Source organism: Dreissena polymorpha, chromosome 1 (genome assembly GCF_020536995.1).
Source record: "Dreissena polymorpha isolate Duluth1 chromosome 1, UMN_Dpol_1.0, whole genome shotgun sequence".
NCBI classification, from domain to species: Eukaryota; Metazoa; Mollusca; class Bivalvia; order Myida; family Dreissenidae; genus Dreissena; species Dreissena polymorpha.
In genome coordinates this window covers 13133151-13152471 of record NC_068355.1, presented here as the reverse complement: position 1 = coordinate 13152471, position 19321 = coordinate 13133151, and the positions used below count along the sequence as shown (strand labels likewise).

Sequence of the window (19321 nt, the reverse complement as noted above, 5' to 3'; positions counted from 1 at the left end):
AGTCTGTCTGTCCGTCACACTTTTCTGGATCCTGTGATGACTTTAAAAGTTCTTCATATTTTTTCATGAAACTTGAAACATGGATAGATGGCAATATGGACATTATGCACGTCATTTCATTTTGTTCCTACGTCAAAAATTATGGTTGCTATGGCACCAAATAGACTAGAAATGCTGCTGAAAATGGTGGTTTTCTGGATCCTGTGATAACTTAAAAAGTTCTTCATATTTTTTCATGAAACTTGAAACATGGATGGATGGCAATATGGACATTATGCACGTCATTTCATTTTGTTCCTACGTCAAAAATTCTGGTTGCTATGGCAACAAATATATTTAATAAAATAAATTGGAATTTCTGACAATGGTGTAGCCGGTAGGCGACATATATTACTTGGCAAAAGTCTTGCTTTTCTTTGGTTTGTAAATTGAACAAAAGACAAAAGTATAATTATGCAATGTCTTAACTATGTAATTGACATTTATCTCATTTATCTGTCATTTTATGTTCTTGTTATGTTGAAGATGTTACAACATGATTATAAAGATCCTCATATAAATCCCAGTATCTAAAGTTGGTTCAGTATCTTAATGTTGATGGTTTATTATACCCTATCAGTTCATTGGTATATTGGAGTAATTCTACCAATCTTTTGGATTGTAAGCATACTCAACTTCATACTTAAACTCTGTGGAAAAGGGGTTTAATGGATGTGCGTAAAGTGTTGTCCCAGATTAGCCTGTGCAGTCTGCAAAGGCTAATCAGGGACAACACATTCGGTCTAAATTGGATTTTTGCTAAGAAGAGACTTTCTTATAATGAAAAAAATCATTTAAGCAGAAAGTGTCGTCCCTGATTAGCCTGTGCTGACTGCACAGGCTTATCTGAGACAACACTTTAAGCACATGCATAAAAACCCCTTTTTCTCTGAGCACGGCCCAATTTTAAAGACTATTTTTCATCCCCAGTGATCCACTCAGTTTGGAGTTATCTGTCCTTAAATATAGCTGACAGTTTATGTCAGGGGTATAAGTCACGTGCTGTTTACTAGCTCTAATAATCAATTGTAAGTAATTGCAATGATTTGAGGAGTTTGTTCGATTTTAACGAGCAGCCAGTTCCCCGCCACCTGTCCCTCTGATGAAGGACAGCGATGATGATGATGATGGTGGTGGAGGTGATGGTGGTGATAGTGGGGAAGACACTGAGGACGAAATTAGGAGGTGAGTTGATTGTAAAATCGTTAATGGTTATACAAATATGTTTATTATATATATATACATTTTTGAATTGTAGTGGTTTAATAAATATTTGGTACAACTATAGTTTTATACAAATGTCACTCGTACGGTTTGGTAAACACAGGTTTATTATTTAACATACGGGTAGTATTTATATAAGCACAACTGCATTAAATGTTTGAAGTTCAGTGTAACCAAAAACACGTTTTCTTGAAATATGTGTGATGGCAAAGTGGAAACAAGATTTTACTTTTTGCCCTGGGTTTTATTGGTTTATCTTGGGTGCCTTGGGTACATTTATAGGATTAAGGACAAGGAAGCAGGAAAACATGTCAGCCCAAAGACGAAAGAAACAAAGCCAGATGCTGAAGATGACATGTATGATGCAGATACTGATGTTGATGAAGAGCCCGGTAAGATCTCGAATATTTTCACTTAAAACTTTTTTTCTTGAAATTTAGTGGTGCTTTAATTAATATACTATATATTGATATGTCTGTCCTAATATCAGTAATTTGTTTTACCTGGTAGTACTAATATTACATAAAAAGTGATTATTTTTAGTATTTAGAAAAAGGATGTAAATTTCTTGACAATTGCAAATTTAAGAATTAATATATAAAACTGTTCTATGATTTATTTCAGCTGAAAGCAAGGTTGCAGCCATGGAAACAGATTCTGATGGGGCAGACAGTGGCCTGCCAGAGTTGCCAGACTTCTTCGCTGACAAACATTTTTTTATTTACGGCTCAATGGATTCTGCAGAGAGACGTCTAATGACACGATTCATCACAGCATATGCTGGGTTAGACACATTGTCGCAACCCTTGTTCACTTAAATACCCTTTGCTTCTTTTTAGAGATTAGGCTAGCAGAACTTTGAATAGAAATATGCAGGGATTGGCTCAGTCAATGCAATAATACTCATATATATTGTTAAAGCATTTTTAGCTCGACTATTATATATGAAATATATATAGTGGAGCTATCCTACTCACCCCGGCGTTGGCGTGAGCGTCTGCGTTAGCGTGCAAATGTTCAAGTTTTCGTACTACCCCAAATATTTTCTTTGTCCCTTGACATATTGCTTTCATATTTTGCATACTTGTTTACCAACATGACCCCCAACATATAAACAAGAGCAGACAACTCTGTCAAGCATTTTGTCATAATTATGGCCCCTTTTCCACTTAGAATATGCAGCAAATGTTAAAGTTTTCGTACTACCCCATTTATTTTCATTGTCCCTTGACATATTGCTTTCATATTTTGCATACTTGTTTACAAACATCACCCCAACCTATAAACAAGATCAGACAACTCTATCAAGCATTTTGTCATAATTATTGCCCCTTTTATACTTAGAATATGCATATTATTGATAAATCTATGTTAAAGTTTGCGTACTACCCCAAATATTTCCTATATCCTTTGACATATTGCTTTTATATGTTGCATACTTGTTAACCAACATTACCCCAACCTATAAATAAGAGCAGACCCCTGTATCAAGCATTTTGACATAATTATGGGCCCTTTTACACTTAGATAATTAACCGTTTTGCTTAAATTGCCATATCTTCTTTATTTATGATCACATTTTATTATTACTTTGACAAAACAACACTTACCTGAATACCACAATGGATTCCACCCAAACAATACCCCACGCCCCTACCCAGAATCCCTTCCCCCACCCCCCCCATTTTTTTTTTAACATCATCTAATAAATTACCCCAGCCCACATTATCACCCCCTACCCCCCCCCCCCTACAACCCTCCAATTTTTTTTTAAACATCAACTAATAAAGTCATTATACACCCCTCTCTTCCCCCCTATCCCCCCCCCCCCCAAATTTTTGTTTTTGTTTTTTTCCTTTTTTTATTTTTGAAAGATCGTCTTATAAATGCCCACACCCCACATTATACCCCCTCTCAACCCCCCCCCCCCCCAAAAAAAAAATAAAAAATATTTTTTTTTCCTTTTTTTATTTTTGAAAGATCATCTAATAAATTATTGAATATGAACAATTTCCCCATGATGGCTTACGTTATACTGTCAAGCACTCGAGTAGTCGAGCTCACTGTCCTCTGACAGCTCTTGTTGTTACCTTTCATGAGAACGATGATTTAAGGTCATGTTGGTTTTAAGATGTCTTATCAATATTTATGAAAACAAACTTTTGCAGCCAAATTTTTTCCATAGGTTATAAGCTTAAGTCTTCACAATTGTGATTTATTATTTTATTAAGAAGTAAATTCAGTCACACATCAAACATTACTAACATTTATTTACCCATTTAAATTTACATCTAATATATATAAGCAGAGTGGAGATAATAAGGCTGCGGGCTAACGACACTACGGGACTACCTGAAGGTATCGTAGGTCGCTAAAATCCAACCAGCTGAGATAACATTAAATTGCATCGACTGTGACATGTTAAACTTGTTGGATGAACCACAGCATCCAGACACACTGAGGTTGTTACCAAAACACAGGCCACAACCATACCCTTAAATTGGATGAACCACAGCATCCAGGCATACCTTTATTGTTAAAATTGGATGAACCAAAGCATCCACGCATACTTTTAAATTGGATGTACCACAGCATCCATACATACTTTTAAATTGGATGAACCACAGCATCCACAGATACCTTTACCGTTAAATTGGATGAACAACAGCATCCTATACAAGGACATAATCAAAATAAACCTGAACAAAATACCTAGAATATCTGTAGCCACCACTTCACTGTCGGGAATGAGGTGTTGTGCCCCATCAAAAGATCAGTGTCAGCCAGAGATATTATAAAATGAATTTTATGTGATAAATTTTCCCTACATAAATTTGTGCCTAGTAAAAATATGTATCCGTTTTCTCAGCCGGTTATTATATTTAAATGATCTTGTCTAAATGTCACTCTAAATATTTGTCACGGTGTAAATTGAAACGCGATATTTTTGACATTAACATGATTATTTGAATAATTTATGTAAATGCAATTGGGTATTATTTTTATGCCCCCGAAGGAGGGCATTTTGTGATGGCTTTGTCCGTCTGTCCATCTGTTTGCCTGTCCGTCACACTTTGAGTTAAGGTTTCGAAAAATGCTCCTAACTTCTATGTTGCTTCAGATGTAACATTCATATTTGGTATGCATGTGTATATGGACAAGGCTTTTCCATATGCACAAACATTTTGACCCCTTCGACCTTGACCTTGAACTAAGGGTCCGCGTTTATGTTTCGAAAAATGCTCATAACTTATATCAAAGTGTTTATCGGGGGCATATGTCATTCTATGGAGACAGCTCTTGTTATAAAATATTTTCATGAAAGTTTACATATTCCACAGCCCTGGTTAGTGTTTTAGGTTTGTGTGTGCAAGTTGCAACATATATACGTATCTTTTGTGGACACTTAACTAGCATTCCATTATTCCTATTATTTAAGTTGAAAATAAACGAAAGAAAATGACTGAAACATAGAAACACTAAAATCATATCATGAGAATGACAAAAAATAGTTATGGGACATGTTGGCAATCTAAACTAAGTGAGATTATAGTTTAAAATCCAAGTAAGATATTCTCTGTTTAACCCTTTCCCCATAACTTGATAAGAAGCAAAGGAAAAATGGTTATGTGCAAACAGCATAAAACCAGAACAGTCTGCGAGTAACTCGCAGTCTGTTCAGGTTTTATGCTGTTTGCTGCTCATCTGTATCTTAATGTTGGAAATAAAGCCTTTTAAACTTGAATTTAGTAAGTAAGGTATTTTATTATATTTAACTTCACATGTGACTACAAATGCGTCAAAATACATATCTAAGTGGTAAAGGGTTAAAGATAACATTATTTATGTGATTACACACTTTCTGTTTTAGAGAGCTGGATGACTACATGAGTGAGAAAGTCCACTATATAGTAAGCTCGGAGAAATGGGATAGCAATTTTGATGATGTAAGTCTTGCTTATGTAATCAAGTCACTGATAAATGCTCTGAAAGCCTTTTATCTATGATTTATTAATAAATTAATAGTTGTGTTTCCATTGGAATTGTTTTTTTTAATGTTTAATAGAGAAACAAACATATTTGAATAAGTGATATATATTCTAAAGAATAAATGTACAATTGTTATGTTTAATTATTGTATTCCAAAATTTGCTATTTCCTCAAAGTAATTATAAACCATATTCCCATGAAAAGCAAATATTGCCTGTATGACCAATAGTGTGAACGTAAAAGGTAATTTTACACTTGCAGGCACTATCTGACAATCCAAGCCTCGTGTTCGTGAAACCCAAGTGGGTGCATGTGTGTCACGACAAACAGAAACTGGTGCCCCATCAACCATACATTGTAGTACCTGATGCATGATGGAATGAAATGGATCTCATTTGACAATGACTGCACGCATACTCAAACTTTGTGTTAGCCATCTGCTCTGTTCATTGCAGCATCCGATATTTTAGCGTTTCACCCATGAAACATTCTGATACTTCAAGAAGGTAGTATATTTGGTAGCGTGCACTGGAGATTAATGTTCAAGTGTTGCCAAGTTTTTTCATAGGTAAGAGGTTAAATTAGCAACTGTTATTTTGAGTTGTAGGACATTCTTAGTATAGTTGTCCGGTGTGTTGTTGTCATTTGAGAGTAGGACTTACTTAAATTATCCAAATTGAACATTAATCCGGCATGTAGACCATGGCTGTTTCTAAAAACTTATGTTTTTTGGAATAAACTGTCCCAGAAAATAAAGCAATATTAGTGTTGTTTTTTTTGCAAAAATAAAAGTTCAAGCACAATTTAATACATTTTATACGAACTTATTTTTTTAGGACTGAAGAGTGTATGTTATGAGTGGTCATATTTGTGTAAGTTGTGAGTAGAGTGGTCACATTTGTGTAAGTTGTGAGTAGAGTGGTCATATTTGTGTAAGTTGTGAGTAGAGTGGTCACATTTGTGTAAGTTGTGAGTAGAGTGGTCACATTTGTGTAAGTTGTGAGTAGAGCAGTCACATTTGTGTAAGTTGTGAGTAGAGTGGTCACATTTGTGTAAGTTGTGAGTAGAGTGGTCACATTTGTGTAAGTTGTGAGTAGAGTGGTCACATTTGTGTATGTTGTGAGTAGAGTGGTCACATTTGTGTAAGTTGTGAGTAGAGTGGTCACATTTGTGTATGTTGTGAGTAGAGTGGTCACATTTGTGTAAGTTGTGAGTAGAGTGGTCACATTTGTGTATGTTGTGAGTAGAGTGGTCACATTTGTGTATGTTGTGAGTAGAGTGGTCACATTTGTGTAAGTTGTGATTAGAGTGGTCACATTTGTGTAAGTTGTGAGTGGAGTGGTCATAATTGTGTATGTTGTGAGTAGAGTGGTCATATTTGTGTAAGTTGTGAGTAGAGTGGTCACATTTGTGTAAGTTGTGAGTATAGTGGTCACATTTGTGTAAGTTGTGAGTATAGTGGTCACATTTGTGTAAGTTGTGAGTAGAGTGGTCACATTTGTGTAAGTTGTGAGTGGAGTGGTCATAATTGTGTATGTTGTGAGTAGAGTGGTCATATTTGTGTAAGTTGTGAGTAGAGTGGTCACATTTGTGTAAGTTGTGAGTATAGTGGTCACATTTGTGTAAGTTGTGAGTATAGTGGTCACATTTGTGTAAGTTGTGAGTAGAGTGGTCACATTTGTGTAAGTTGTGAGTAGAGTGGTCACATTTGTGTAAGTTGTGAGTAGAGTGGTCACATTTGTGTAAGTTGTGAGTAGAGTGGTCACATTTGTGTAAGTTGTGAGTAGAGTGGTCACATTTGTGTATGTTGTGAGTAGTGGTCCCATTTTCCTTTATTGCGCTGAATCATTGTATGTCAATTTTTTTAATACACACACATCTCACTGCTGCAGTTTTTTCAGTTTTAATAATACCTTTAACTTTTGTATATTATTATGCCCCCCCCCCCCTTCAAAGATGTTTGCTGGATGTTGGATGGTGGGTCAGTCTGTCAGTAGACCCAGTCTGTTTCTGATCATTAACTTGTGAATAAATTTACCAATTGGCTTAATACATCCCATGTGCATTTGCCTGTGCCAGTAGATGACCCCTATTTAATTTGGGGTCACTAGGTCAAAGGTCAAGGTCACTTATTTCCGATCAATAACTTGTGAACAGAGAGACTGATTGGCTTGATACTTCCCATGTCCATAAGCGTTGGACAGTAGATTGCCCTATATTGAAATTGGGGTCTCCAGGTCAAAGGTAAAGGTCACTGTCGCACTAAGCGTGAAATTGTTTTCGATCATTAACTCGTCAACTGAATCACCAATTGGCTGGATACTTCATATGTGCATTGGTCTTGGACATGACCCCTATTGAAATTGGGGCACTAAGTTTGAACATCGTTTCAGATCAATTACTCGTTAACGACATGACCGATTGATACTTCGCAAGTGCATTGGCCTTGGACAGTAATTTAGGTCTTTTAAATGATTATGTGCTAAATCAGGGACATTGATTTACCAAAAAGAGAATCGATTATTGTTATCTTTCTCATCCAACAATTAATTGATTTAATTCGATGATCATTACATCACAAGTTATAAAACTATAATATTCTCAATCTATTTACTCTAAAGATGAATTAAACGATTATTTTACAGAAATGCATAATTTTGTGTCAACTAAAAACACATTTAAAGTAATATTCCTACTCAAAATCAACGAAAATTTCGTACAATATTTCAAAAAATAAACTTAACCTATTAAAAATCAGTGTTCCTAATGGCAATTGCCGAAACTTCAACGCCAGATATGGTCTGGTAAAAAAGATGTTTGTAGATACAAAATGCTCGTTGTTTTTCCATTTTAATTTCCCGCAACAATTTCTTTTCAAACGACACATGAACACTAACATGTTGTTCGTGTGTCGTATGAATAGATATATTCGCGGGAAATTAAAATGGATTTAATTGTCACAAATAAATAAAAACGAGAATTTTGTATCTACAAAAATCTATGTAATCATACCACATATAGCGTTGAAATTGTGGCTATTGCTATAAGAAACACTGATTGTTTAGGTGTTAACTTTATTTTACGGAATACTTTATGCAATTTTCTTTGATTTTGAGCGTAATAGAGACTTTAAGTGACTAAGCCTAACAAATAAGGTGTGATTCACTTTTGTGGTCAGTATTGTTGCAAAAAACTCCTGTGTTAAGGCTCTGTTTGGGGGGGGGGGGGCAGGCATCTGTCCTGCTCTGGTTTATATCTTAAGACAGCATTGATTCTTAGTCATAGTAACTACATATATTGCCGTGTGTGGTTGTTTTTGTGACCTTTTTTTGTCGGATCCTTATAGTAGTAAATGAATTAATTGACATAAAAAAGTCATTAACTGATTTGGCAAAAGCATATGAGGATCTGCATGATGGACAGTACAGTGTTGATTGTAAATTGTTATTGTATATGTTTGCCTTTTACAACATTAAATAATGTGACATACATTTTGCGACAACTACTGCATTCTGAAGCATGCACAATTAAGAGAAAGTTATCATGAATGCCATTTGTCAAACTGTTGCATGTTTCATTGTATATAATGTGAACTTAAACCTTTTGTTTGATCAAATGCCTTAAGATTCAAGCAGGATGATTATATTTTGTTTATAATGCTGTTCAGAAAAACTTCTTGTTAATTTACAGCGAAATAAAATTAATGAAAAGTTAGGAGTGAATTTGAAGCTTAAATATTTGTCATCCTATTTATAATCACTTTCAACATAATTAAAAAACAATTAAGTGTGTAGTTCAAGTGCAAATTATTAAATACCTTTTTGATTAATGATGTATATTGTAAGTAAATTTGTAATGAGAATAAAGTTTTATAACCTTGCAAAAGCAGTTTGACCGATGATATATTGGAGTGACGATACATTTTTGGAATGAATTACATCTGCATTTAACAAGTGATTAAACGGACTCTCAAACTATTTTTTCGATTGTAAGCAATCGCAGTGATTCACATGTTGCTGAGGTATATGCCCTTGAACTAAGCTAAGGACATGCTGCTAAGTTTATGACAAACCTGTGCAGGGTATCTTCAGTCATGTTTATGACAAAGCCTGAGTTTTCTCTATTGTAAAAAAACCCCACTTAACATTGTTTACAAAGCCGATAAAGGATAATTATATTTAAATGTACAATTCAATACTCTTTTTAAATGTGATATTTACTTTGTCATTGTTGATGCCAAATTGCCATTAAAAATTAATGCGTTAATCAAAATGCGTGTTATAACGTCGGACAAAACTTATGGATATATAAATGCGTATTAGCATTATAAAAATCAGTTTAATATAACATTAAAACAATCATCATCAATATCGTTAAACAACTATTATTTAATTATTACATTACATTGCTATCTTTATTATGATTATTGTCAACACTTTATATAAGTAAAATAGGTTTTGGGGGTATGTCCGTCCGTCCGGATTAGTTTCCGCTCAATAACTCCAGCAATTGTCATGGGACCTTCACCAAACTTCATAAAAATGTGTAAGACAATACAATCTAGGTCAAGTTCGATAATCGGCCTAATTGACCCAAACACTCTTGAGTAACAGCCCATGAATCATTGTAAAATTTGTTTTTTTAGCTCACCTGAGCACAACGTGCTCATGGTGAGCTTTTGTGATCGCTTTTTGTCCATCATCCGTCGTGCGTTGTCCGTTGTGCGGCGTCAACATTTGCCTTGTTAACTCTCTAGAGGCCACATTTATTGTCAAATCTTCATGAAATTTGGTCAGCAGATTGGTTTCAATGATATCATGGATGTGTTTAAAAATGGTTACTTTTGCTTGAAAAACATGGCTGCCAAGGGGCGGGGCATGTTTCCTTATATGGCTATATATATGGCTATAGTAAAATTTTGTTAACACTCTAGAGGCCACATTTATTGTCTGTTCTTCATAAAACTTGGTTAGAAGATTCATTCCAATAATATCTTGGACAAGTTTGAAAATGATGCCGGTTGGTTGAAAAACATGGCCGCTAGGGGGGCGGGGCATTTTTCCAAATATGGCTATTGTAAAACCTTGTTAACACTCTCGAGGCCACATTTATTTTCCGATCTTCATGAAACTTGCTCAGAAGATTTGTGCCACTGATATCTTGGATGAGTTCAAAAATGGTTATTTTTGCTTGAAAAACATGGCTGCCAAGGGGCGGGGTATTTTTCCTGATATGGCTATATATATGGCTATAGTAAAATTTTGTTAACACTCTAGAGGCCACATTTATTTTCCTATCTTCATGAAACTTGGTCAGAAGATTCATCCCAATAATATCATGGACGAGTTTGAAAATGATGCCGGTTTGTTGAAAAACATGGCCGCCAGGGGGCGGGGCAGTTTTCCTTATATGGCTATATTTAAACCTTGTTTACATTCTAGAGGCCACATTTAGTGTCCTATCTTCAAGGGAGTAAATTTTGTTTGTTCATTTCAAAAGTTCAGTTTGAGTTTTCTCCCTTTATCAGATTTTTTTTTCACAATGAAAACCTGGTTTTGTGACAATTTGTTCCTTGTTCCTTATATGGCTTTATATGGCTATAGTAAAATCTTGTTAACACTCTAGAGGTCACATTTATTGTCCTATCCTCATGAAACTTGGTCAGAAGATTCATCCTAATAATATCTTGGACGAGTTTGAAAATGATGCCAGTTGGTTGAAAAACATGGCCGCTAGGGGGCGGGGCATTTTTCCTTACATGGCTATAGTAAAACCTTGTTAACACTCTAGAGGCCACATTTAATTTCCGATCTTTATGAAACTTGCTCAGAAGATTTGTCCCACTGATATCTTGGATGAGTTCAAAAATGGTAACCTTTACTTGAAAAACATGGCTGCCAAGGGGTGGGGCATTTTTCCTTATATGGCTATATATGGCTATAGTTAAATTTTGTTAACACTCTAGAGGCCATATTTATTGTCCTATCTTCATGAAACTTGGTCAGAAGATTCATCCCAATAATATCTTGGACAAATTTGAAAATGATGCTGGTTGGTTGAAAAACATGGCTGTCAGGGGGCAGGGCATTTTTCCTTATATGGCTATTGTAAAACCTTAACACTCTAGAGGCCACATTTATTGTCCAATCTTGATGAAATATGGTCAGAAGATTTGTCTTAATGATTTCATGGATGAGTTCGAAAACGGTTACGTTTGCTTGAAAAACATGGCCGCCAAGGGGCGGGGCATTTTTCCTTATATTGCTATATAAGGCTATAGTAAAATCTTGTTAGCACTCTAGAGGCCACATTTATAGTCCGATCTTCATGAAACTTGGTCAGAAGATTCATACCAATAATATCTTGGAAGAGATTAAAAATGATGCTGGTTGGTCAAAAAACATGGCCATCACTGGGGCGGGACTATTTTCCTTATATGGCTATAGTAAAACCTTGTTAACACTCTAGAGGTCACATTTATTTTCTGATCATCATGAAACTTGGTCAGAAGATTTGTCCCAAGGAAATCTTGGATGAGTTTGAAAATGGTTTTGGTTGCTTTAAAAACATGGCCACCAGGGGCGGGGCATTTTTCCTTATATGGCTTCATATAGCTATATTAAAACCTTGTTAACACTCTAGAGGCCACATTTATTGTCCAATCTTTATGAAATTTGGTCAGAAGATTGGTCTTAATGATTTCTTGGATGAGTTTGAAAATAATTATGTTTGCTTGAAAAAAATGGCTTCCAAGGGGGGGGGGGGGGCGGGCATTTTTCCTAATACGGCTATAGTAAAATCTTGTTAACACTCTAGAGGCCACATTTAATGTCCGATCTTCATGAAACTTGGTCAGAAGATTCATACCAATGATATCTTGGACAAGTTAAAAAATGATGCCGGTTGGTCAAAAAACATGGCCATCACGGGGGCGGAGCTATTTTCCTTATATGGCTATAGTAAAACCTTGTTAACACTCTAGAGGTCACATTTATTTTCTGATCATCATGAAACTTGGTCAGAAGATTTGTCCCAAGGATATCTTGGATGAGTTTTAAAATGGTTTTGGTTGCTTTAATAACATGGCCAGCAGGGGCGGGGCATTTTTCCTTATATGGCTTCATATGGCTATATTAAAACCTTGTTAACACTCTAGAGGCCACATTTATTGTCCAATCCTCATGAAATTTGGTCAAAAGATTGGTCTTAATAATATCTTGGATGAGTTTGAAAATAATTATGTTTGCTTAAAAAAAAGGCTTCCAAGGGGCTGGGGCATTTTTCCTTATATGGCTACAGTAAAATCTTGTTAACACTCTAGAGGCCACATTTGCTGTCCGATCTTCATGAAAATTGGACAGAATATCCATCCCGATAATATCTTCGACGAGTTTAAAAAGGATGCCGGTTGGTTGAAAAACATGGCTGCCAGGGGGCGGTGCGTTTTCCTTATATGGCTATAGTAAAACCTTGTAAACACACTAGATGCCACATTTATTTTCCGATCTTTGTGAATCTTGGTAAGAAGATTTGTCCCAATAATATCTTTTTATCTCAGGTGAGCGACTTTGGGCCTTTCAGGCCCTGTTGTTTTTCTCGTTTCCACTCAATAACTCGATCAATTGTCATCAGATCTTCACCAAACTTCATGAAAATGTGTAAGGCAATAACATTTAGGTCAAGTTCGATAATCGGTCAAATTGACCCAGACACTCATGAGTGACGGCCCTTGAATCATCGAAAAATTGCATTTTTTCTCGTTTTGCTCAATAACTGGAGCAAATATCATTGGATCTTCGCCACACTTCATGAACATGTGTAAGGTCATAAGATCTAGGTCAAGTTCGCTAATTAGCCAAATTGACCAAGACACTCCTGAGTTGCGACTCAATAACTCGATTAATTGTAATCATATCTTCACCAAACTTCATGAAAATGTGTTAGGCAATAACATCTAGGCCAAGTTTGATAATCGGCCAAATTGACCCAGTGTCTTCTGAGTTACGGCCCTTGAATCATAACAAAATTGCTTTTTTTTTTTCGTTTTCGCTCAATAACTCGAGCAAATGTCATAGAATCTTCGCCACACTTCATGAACATATGTAATGTCATAAGATCTAGGTCAAGTTCGCTAATCAACCAAATTGACCAAGACACTCCTAAGTTACGGCCCTTGAATCATCGTAAAATTTGGTTTTTTCTCGTTTCCGCTCAATAACTCGAGCAATTGTCATCAGATCTTCACCAAACTTTATGAAAACGTGTACGGCAATAAAATCTAGGTCAAGTTCGATAATCAGCCAAATTTACACAGGAACTTCTGAGTTACGGCCCTTCACTCATCAAACAAATTCCGTTTCCGCTCGAAATTATCATAACTATTATGTCGCTTCAGATGTTACCTTTATATTTGGTATGCATGTGTATATGGACAAGGCCTTTCCATACGCACACAAATTTTGACCTTGACCTTGAACTTAGGGTCCGCGTTTAGGTTTGGAAATCTGCGTTTAGGTTTCTAAAAAGCGTTTTTGTGGGGCATATGTTTTCCGATGGAGACAGCTCTTGTTGTATTGTTATTGTTAATATAATAGAAAATACCTTTCTCTCACCAAACCCTTCAATCTTTTAACTTAAGTTCCTGGTCCTTTATATATGGATATATAGATGCGTGTCAGCGTTATGAAAATCAGTTTAATATAACATTATAACAATCATCATCAATATCGTCAAACAACTATTATTTAATTATTACATTACATTGCTATCGTTATTATGATTAATCTCAACACTTTATATTAGTAAAATAAGTTTGGAATCTTTTATAATGTATTTTTGTATTATTATTGTTAATATAATAGCGAATGCCTTTCTCTCGTCTAACCCTTCAATCTTGTAACTTAATCAAGTACCTGGTCCTTTAAAAATCGATGTAGATGATGTATACTAACTGAAACATATCAATCAAATGACACGCAGTACCTTATCGCGCAACCAAAAGGAAAGCTTCTAGGCTTGAGAAAACACAAATTATCATTGATGGATACAATATGAACAAGTCTGCTTCAAATAATAAACGGCCTTTAAAATCGTGAAAATACTGACTGGTTTACGACTATATTTGCAATCATAATTAAACAGAAATCATCGGTAATAGTAATGTTGTTGGGTATCATTGTGATATATACAACGAAAAAGATATTTGCATAACTTTGTAGCTCCAATTATCTGTTAGATAAAGCGACAAGGTCAACATATGTACTGAACTGGGTATTTCCAACTCTTGAGCATTCATGAAACACTTGGGAAATTACCTTTGTAAGTTCCTTCACGATTACATTGTAGAACGCGAGAAAACAATATCAAAAAACAAAAACTTAGTATTTAGCGGGATTTTAATTGAATAGAAGGTATGAAAGACGATGTTTGTATTTTGTGGTATTTAGCGGGATTTTAATTGAATAGAATGTCTGAAAGACGATGTTTGTATTTTGTGGAAGGAACTGACAAGCAAAACATTCTGCAGGCGAGAGGACGTGGACATTAATGTGAAACGTATCTCAAATATTATCTACGAAACGAGATCATCCGAGTTTTAAGATGATACTTTTTATTTATGTGACAACGAACCAATTTTATGTATTTGGTTTGGAAGCAAGCAAATGAAATTGTAGAAAGAGTTGGGGAGATGAAACAAATAGTGAATACATATTGCGGTTCTCAGCTTCTATCAAATCTGCACCGAACAAAAACGAGTTTATAAACTTTTAACCATGGGGTTTCATTTTGACTATGCACTTGATGATCGGATAATAATTTCTACATGTAAAGCAAATACATGTGTTTGTACTTGGATAAACAAAAACTGCATGAACTCGAATACTATCGTTCATTATTTGCATAATTCATAAACAGACTTATGTTAATGGTAATATTTACACTCATATTCAATAATGGAACATTTCTTTACTATCGTTTAGTATTGGCATAATTCATTAACAAACTTATGCTAATGGTAATATTTACATTTCTTCTATATTCAATAATGGAAATTTTCTTTAAATTTTTCATTTAATTCCTAGCTTTATATACCGACATGCCGTTCTTTCAAATAATCACATGTGGCTGTTCAAATAATTGTATTAATAGTTTTCCAATCATGCGCAATTTTTAGTGGTCTCGTTTACTATTTGTGTTGGTTTTAGGCTGTAGTTAAGTAATATTCTTTGCTGTTATTTGCTTTACACATGAAAGCTGACAGAATCATACGAAGTTTAAGACTCAATCGAAATAAACGTATTAATTATTCAATTGATCTTGTTTAATGAACAGTATTGAAATGCTTAGTCTTGGGAAATAAGTTTGCGAAATGTTTAGTAAGCGCCAGTTAAAGAACACACTTGGTGCTTTGTATCGAACTAACACGTATGCATTTTGAAAGGCGTCAACAAGTTTTTTTCTGAATGAAATTTGCTTTGCAACAGAGAAGCATTGATGGCTCGTATGCAATTGGTGGTTTAGTTTAATCTTTATTTGTACATAATGGTAGATTCTTGTTGAGTCGTTGTTTTTTTAGTTGTGGTATGGAGATCGCGTAAATCTCTTGATAGAACGTTCGCAGTTAGCATAATGCAGTTCGTTACGGGAAATGTTTAGACACCGTCATAATCGTTTTGCTTATCAAAAATACGATAAAACGGGACAATATGTTAGTTAGATATTTAGTTTTATTTGTGTATACATGTCAAGCGTTTTACAGTTCAATATAATCAATGCATTACAATATCGTTACATGTTAAGTACAAATACTAATACTACGATATAGCTAACATTGCAACTTCAAGTGTAAATGGCGCCTTTTATCACAGATCTAACTAATATAACGACATGATGCATACACAGGATAACCCGTAAAGCCTAGACATGTAAACATGAATAAGCTTTTTTCCAACGGGGTCCCTGGATTTTGTTAAACAGGTCTTATACGTGACTATACATTTATAGTTTGTTTCAGTTCTTAAGATAAAAACGACATGATCTTTAAATTGTTCTTTTACATATAAAAAGTGAGACTTTCAAATGTTGGCATGATAATACACAGACTCATACAAATTAGCATAAAAATAATCAATTTCATAAAATAAAACAAATCTAAAAGTAAAAATACATGGAATTCTCGTCTCCCTTCATTTCATTTAATAGATGTTTCTTAACATGTTTCATAAAAGTAAATTTCGATTTGATGGACTTCATAGTATCAGGTAATGAATTCCAATCCTTAATACCATTGTAGTAAAATGAAGAACTAGTAAAGCCATCAACTTGAGGTACATAAAAATTTAATCTTGATCTATTCCCATATTGATGGACATCTGTACATTTGACAAAATTGTCTTTCATATAGCTCGGGCATTAATTGTAGAAAATCTTATGGATATGGTTAAGTCGAAGTTGCTCAATGTTCAATAAACCAAGATCTACAAAAATCGATACACCAAGTGATGTTTTACTATGGGAACTGTTAATAAAACGAACCATTTTATTTTGGACTATTTGTAGCTTGTGCTTGAGCTGTTTCGTGAGCCCACAATACCACGAAGAGGATGCATAATTTATAATGTTGCAATTCATCAAATAGTTCCTCTTTTATGCTTTGTTTATATAGTGTTTCCAACTAGAACACATCGTTTATTTATGAGTACTTTAATACAAGTACGTCTATTGACATCTTTTGCACAAGAAATTAACCACACCTGAAATGTTAGTTTTACTGCTTTTTATAGTATGCACATCTGTAAATTTGGAATAGCCAATCAGAATGCACGACTCAACATGAACCTATTTTTAAGAAAGCAACAAATATTAAGACATAAGGTTAATTATTATGTTTATAATGATTGATAGTAATATATTTATCAAAGATGTGTGAAGTAACAACTTTATGAAAATTACCCACGACTCAACAAGCATATACAATAATAAACGCACTCTCTTAAAACATAAGTTATCATGTAAAACGGCGAAAAATACCTGCCTCGGCATGGACGTCGCAATCTTGATTATCACCCGCTCTGGTTGAATGACGTCGTCCTCCCACTTGAGTAACGACTTTACCGATTTGAATTATCGTGGCTCAAGTCGTTCTGTATCTGTCATATGAATACATGTCTATTTGTTGTTACATTTTGAAACAAAGACCTTCGATATAGTAACCTAAAATCAATGTGCGTCCAATTAGCCACCTTACCAATTTAAATAGTCGGTCAAAACATGAAAACCCAGAAAATTATTGCTTCGACTCTTTTTTCCCTTGATTGTTGACAAGTGGACCCCGAATCAATATTATCTTCCTTTCATTTACTTATTTTCATGATCCGATGTCGAAGTCAACTCAAATTACCGTTCATATCACTCAGCAACGAAGGTCATGTTACATGGCCCTGTGACCTTGATTTGTTGGCCAAGGAATGGATACTTGTTTTAAATTATTTTCTAACGAACAATCATAAAATTAACATGCTGTTTGGACAAAGTTGTATTAAGATATCATTTGGAAATGAATGGTCTAGGGACCGACCGACAGACAGGCAGTGCAAAACATAATACACCTATTTCGTCGATGGGCGCAGTTGCAGTAAACAATACTATATAAAATTGAATTCAGTAGAAACAATGATTTGATATTTTTATTGTTCAGCGTCGGGACAAATACACTGAGCAAGCCCGATCGCAGTTCCTATAAACATCAGTCCAATAGCAATACCAAAAGGGACGCCATTTTGGCATGCGTTGTCACATGGCATCCGGTATGACTGAAATGGAGATCATTGCGCCATGTTTATTTTTGAAGTGCGTCTGACTTATTTCATTCCAAAAAATTGTGGGGCCGAAATGTTTATATTTTTTGACATGTCCAACCAATGTCGATTTCGATATTGAAACCGTAATCCAATACACTATGTGTGAATGTACGTTTTTAAGCTGGTTGTATAATAAACAATGCAATATTAAATTTATTTATTTCCTTATGATAATACACATTTGTGGTTGCCGTTTCAAGCCAATGGTATTCTCAAGCTTTCTTATAGTTATTGATGTTCGCATACAGCTAACATGGAAGCGATTTTTACTTTCTTAAAACCATACATCTAGTTTATTTGCTATTTCAATCTGCAATTAGTAACAATATAGTACGTGTAATACAACATGATTTTACATGGAAATATACAGTTTTATTACGAATAATGTGAATGCCGACCTTTCCTTGAAAAATGAAATATTATCACGATGTAAAACAGTATAAACAATTTAATAGCTATGAACTTGTTTTTAGATATTAGCCATCTCGTCATTTCATTATTTTTCCGTCATCTTAGTTTAAACCATGTGTGTAGGGGTACAGAGATGTTTTTCATGGGTTTTGAGTATTTTATTGCTCCATTTAAAGTCCAGTCCTCTTGTGTCAATCCAGATAAAGCTTCAACAGTGGATGTTTGGTCAATGTGCGAACGTGCGTCTGTCCGACCTCCTGTGCGTGCGTGTTCTACCATCAAAACTTGCCCAGACTGTATTAGCATGTTATTTTAAAATATCTTACCACATATTTTCAACACGTTCAAACTGGATAATTTTTTTGTAAGGCCCATGTCAAGGTCATACGTTGAGGCCTAAGGTTGTGGAATAATACAGCCTGTACGGATTATAATGTCATCATTCATCAGTTAATTTTAAAATAAGAGTGAAACATGTTCAATATGTGCAGACGGCTTGAATCATCGATCTCTCTGGTTCAACGTTCCATGTCCCAATTTGAGTTCAAATGACAAATAAGACAGGGCATAGTTTGTCGAAACTGATACTTCATCGTTGAAAAAGAAATTGTCTACCGCTTATAACTGCTCATGTAAGGATGGCTTCCCGTGTCCCTATTTAAACGGTCAGAATCACATTTAGAGGACTTAGGTTAAATATTGACATGAGTTGCCTTCTTGAAACCGGGACGTTTGCGTCCATAAGCAAAGAACCTGATAACATGTCAACCAGTTTCACTATATAGAGACGATAAGTC

The 19321-nt window shown here is 34.9% G+C and overlaps 1 protein-coding gene across 6 annotated transcripts in view; it reads left to right on the top strand.

The window, feature by feature from the left end:
* The window catches only part of LOC127871494 (DNA repair protein XRCC1-like), a 75453-nt gene that overhangs the window by 47581 nt on the left and 8551 nt on the right, over positions 1 to 19321 (top strand). For 3 of the 6 annotated variants that reach the window (XR_008045386.1, XR_008045375.1, XR_008045397.1), the window contains exons 13-17: positions 1116 to 1224; positions 1546 to 1655; positions 1888 to 2047; positions 5135 to 5210; positions 5515 to 5821. Coding sequence is in view for 3 of the 6 variants with exons in the window: in XM_052414478.1 (XP_052270438.1) it covers positions 1116 to 1224; positions 1546 to 1655; positions 1888 to 2047; positions 5135 to 5210; positions 5515 to 5628 (569 nt within the window). In the remaining 3 variants the exon portion in view is untranslated. Of the gene's footprint in view, positions 1 to 1115; positions 1225 to 1545; positions 1656 to 1887; positions 2048 to 5134; positions 5211 to 5514; positions 8968 to 19321 lie in introns of those variants that run through there. The other 3 variants (XM_052414478.1, XM_052414467.1, XM_052414476.1) reach the window with 1 other exon arrangement.